Source organism: Centruroides sculpturatus, unplaced genomic scaffold, assembly GCF_000671375.1.
Source record: "Centruroides sculpturatus isolate CEXI.00-Female unplaced genomic scaffold, Cexi_2.0 scaffold1565, whole genome shotgun sequence".
Classification (NCBI taxonomy): domain Eukaryota; kingdom Metazoa; phylum Arthropoda; class Arachnida; order Scorpiones; family Buthidae; genus Centruroides; species Centruroides sculpturatus.
Window position 1 is genome coordinate 76114 of NW_019386133.1, and position 4048 is coordinate 80161.

The 4048-nt window shown below is 32.6% G+C and overlaps 1 protein-coding gene across 1 annotated transcript in view; it reads right to left on the minus strand.

Moving 5' to 3' along the window:
- Positions 1–1528: 1528 nt before the first annotated feature.
- LOC111613750 (cytochrome P450 4C1-like) overlaps positions 1529–4048 on the minus strand; it is a 6929-nt gene continuing 4409 nt past the window's right edge. The window contains exons 8-11 of the mRNA XM_023355101.1: positions 2309–2482; positions 2183–2249; positions 1912–2091; positions 1529–1845 (exon numbers count right to left, since the gene is read on the minus strand). Of these exons, the coding sequence (XP_023210869.1) occupies positions 1679–1845; positions 1912–2091; positions 2183–2249; positions 2309–2482 (588 nt within the window). The 3' untranslated portion in view covers positions 1529–1678. The remainder of the gene's footprint in view (positions 1846–1911; positions 2092–2182; positions 2250–2308; positions 2483–4048) is intronic.

Genomic DNA, 4048 nt, shown 5'->3' on the forward strand with positions numbered 1-4048 from the left:
ATAAAAATCTTATTTCTGATTACATTTTAAATTTTATTTCTTGTTCAAAGAAAAAAAAAAGCACATTTAACATCTTACGCGATAGGTGGGACCGAGTGATAACCGCGTAAGTCGAATTCGCGTAAGTCGGGGTATAATTTCCCAATCTGTGTAAAATCCAAGTCGAATGCATGTAAGCTAATGAATGTTCTCGTTAATCTTATCTCGTCTTTTGATTCGTTGCCTGTAGTATCATTAGTTGTAGTTTTAGTATATATGCTATTATCAATGCTTGTTGCTGGATTATCCTGACAGGTTATGTGATCTTCATTAATAATGTTAAATGTTTCTGTCTGTTGATGTATTTGATCAGCAACCTGTTGTCTGATAAGTTAAAGTTTTGTTTGTGAGATAAGGTTGTTCTGTATAATTGTTCTTTTTTGATCAACAACCCTGTGTTCGGTGACAGCGAGGTGAGGATATTGTTGTGTGAATCTATGGTGTAGTTGTTCTCTGTACGCTGTCATGTTTGTTTCGAGTTTTTTGATTGCGTAGTAAGTACGGATGATAAACTCCTTCATTTCTATTGTCCATTTCATCCGTTGGTGTGGTTTGCCAGCCTATGTGGTCTGCAGATGCATTGCCACAGGAACACCAAAGCTAGGTTGGTTCCTCACATCTGTTGTGGGCATTGCAGTAGACATGCTTGGGCCGACGCTGCTTTTGCCACCGGTAACCAAGGGAGACTGCGGCCTATTTTTCGAACGTGAGCCTCTGCCTAACCTACTAACGCAAACCTTGTTAACCCGGGCGACGTCCGAGCCAATATCACACTTTGATGTGGTTACTACCATGATAAATATCTCCACAGAATGTGGGCGTGGTCAACCTTAGCTTCATTTCTCCCAACAGAACTTATTGGCATGGGTGTCCCTACCAGAAGCTTGTGCTCCAGCCTACATTGCTCCCTCTTCTTCTTGGTGCCATATCAGATTCCTGACGTCGGCGACACCTGGCGTAGGTTTGTAATCCGCCAAGGTGTATACTAGGGAAAGTTACTACCCAGAGTGGTTTCCCGTTGCCTTCTCTGGGGCGCGATGTTACGCGAGGGGAACTAATGCCTTCCGGGAGGACTTTTATGGGGAACTGGCCTCCTATTTAGTCGTTATTGGCAAGGAGAAAACCCGGAAAACTCCAAGCAGCCAGCCTGTCCGATCGCGGCGCGAACCCACGACCGAACTCCCAGTGTTTAGGGTACGAAGACCACTCGGCCACTGGTGGGCACTACATTGCTCTATGGTTTAGTAAAATTACCGGGCTCGCCCATCACGACCAGGTGGTGACCAAGGGAGAGATATTATAATCATTATTTTTACTATTACTATTATTATTATTATTATTATCAACTCGTCTCGATTATATATATATAGGTTATAAATGTGATAAATAAATAAAATGCAATAAACGGCAAAACATAGTATTCTTGTAAGCAGTTTTATTACAATAATCATAATACATTTTATTCTCATTACTTTTATCTATAAAAATATGAAATATAATATATGAGTAAAGTTTAATTATAGGTAGAATCATTTCGATACAGGTTTTAAATGCACTCATCTAGATTATATGATATAGATCTATATATATATATATATTTGTAATAAAAATTACTCCAACGTTCAGGTTATTTCATATTTTACAACATACGTCTTTGTTCTACAAACATTCTTATACCTGATATTGGGGTTAACATAACATCCCATGAAGTAACAATTTTATCCTGAGGATCCAAAGAGTAAACTTTAAAATTACGAAGAACATTTGCCAAAACCATTTTCATTTTAATCATGGCGAGTTTACTTCCTGTAAATAAATTATTTTAATAAAATAATTTTGTTTTGTTTTTGTATTTATTCACTAATTACTTACCGATACAATTTCGTGGACCGGCAGAAAATCCAAGAAATGCATAAGGATGAAGATTTTTATAGTTTTCGGGTAGAAAACGGTCTGGATCGAACACTTCGGGATTTTCGTAAACAGAAGGATTATGATGGATGCCATAGATATTTATGACAAGAGTCGCATTTGCAGGCAACACGTAATTACCTATTTCAATGACAAGGGTTTAATACTTCGAGTCAATAAAAGATATAAAAAATAATTATTGAAAAACAAATTTTAAGGTATCAAAAATTACTTATTTTCATTTCCGTAGGATTTTTTCTTGCAATAAAAGGAAAAGGAGGATAGATTCTTATCGACTCCTGAAAATTGTAACATATAAAACTAATCCTTGAATAAATTAAAGAAATTAAAAAGTTACCTTAATTACGCATTCTAAGTACGTCATTTTCGTCAGGTCATCGATAGTGATATCTCTTTTCATATCATTTTTGAAAATTTCTTGCAATTCTAGATACAGTTTTTCTTGGATTTCGTGGAATCTTCCCAGGAAATAAAAAGTCCATGACAGAGCGTGCGAGGTTGAATCGTGACCCTGATATTAAAATACGTAAAATAATGTAAAATGGCTTTTTATATAATTTTCATTTACATTAAAATAAGTACTGTATAAGCCAAAAATAAATAATATTAGTAAAAGGGAGAATGGTTCGAACTGTTACCTCTTGCGGAAAACGTAATTATTGAAGATTAAACCTAATTTTTAGTAATGTACTGTAGTACTGAAGTGTTAGTAATGTACTGTACGGTACATAGCAGCATAGATAAAAATTCGACATAAATGGAGAAAGATTACAAAAAAAGTTATTAAAATTTCTAAATAATTCATTATAACAATTCTGCTTATAATTTTAACACGGTTGACGGAATAGAATGCTATACATGTACGGCTTTGCAAACAAAGTTTAAGTTCTTTATTCTTTTTTCCCAAATTCGGTATTATCAGATTAATTCTATGAACATGTCTTCGATCGATCGACGAAATAAACATCAAATTGTCCACGAACTGTGTAATTAGTCAAACGAAAAACTCAATACACATCTTGAATCGTCTTGACTTACGACAATCCGTTTAAAGTCGTAATGTAACGATGTATATTTACATTTTCGGTTATTCTGTTATAATTGACTTGAATTATTTCTGTCATCATCTTAGACATTACTTGCTTTGAATACTTTTAAATGTGTTTATAAAAGGAATTTGATTAATTAATACTCGAAAAGATAATTTGATAACAGAGAATAACCCACAAAACTGAGTCACAAATTTACAAAGTAGTATTTTACATAATCATTAGAGAAACAAAATTCGATGTGAAATCGAAAAAGTAAAGTACAACTATCTTTTTCTACCCGAATTTTGTGCTTTAATTATACATTATAATCATAATAATAATGTTTAAAAATCACCAGTTGATACACATTTTTAGTTTTTTACAATTATATTTTTTCTGCTTGTATATAAATACAGAAAATATACAGTAATTAATAAACCTTTCGTTTTATATCCAAATTTTTTTTCTGTGGCATTTAACATAATAAAAATATAAAAGGACAAAATTAAGATTAAGAGTTCAAAAGTACAAATTTTTAAATGTTAAAATTTTACAAATTAATCCGAAATTACAAATATTATTTACTATAATAACTAATTATGAATGAAATGTAATGATTTCACAAACATCTTAACTTAAATACAATTTCTAATTACAAGAAAGCAATTATAATTATTTTTTAAATAGGTGTTACGTAAATTATAATTTTTGTCGCCAAGTTAACTCTTTGCGAAATTACTTATATTTCGATACGTTGTTTAGAAAAAATTAGAATAATAAATATAATACAGTAGAGCCTCGAAAACTCGGCACTCCGGATAACTCAGCCACACCCTGAAAAAGCAAAAAGTAACCTTAGATAATTAGTTTTTATCATAGACAGCTTTATGCCTTATAAAGTATTTTTCTGAGGTCTGTCTTATCAGGTAAATTACTGTACACAGTGTATTCATTAATTTTCATTTTCATGTAGTAAAGGCTCTATGCCTTCATAAAGGACGTACTTTTCCTTTGTTTAAGGGTATTTGGGCAGTTTATTCTCTGTT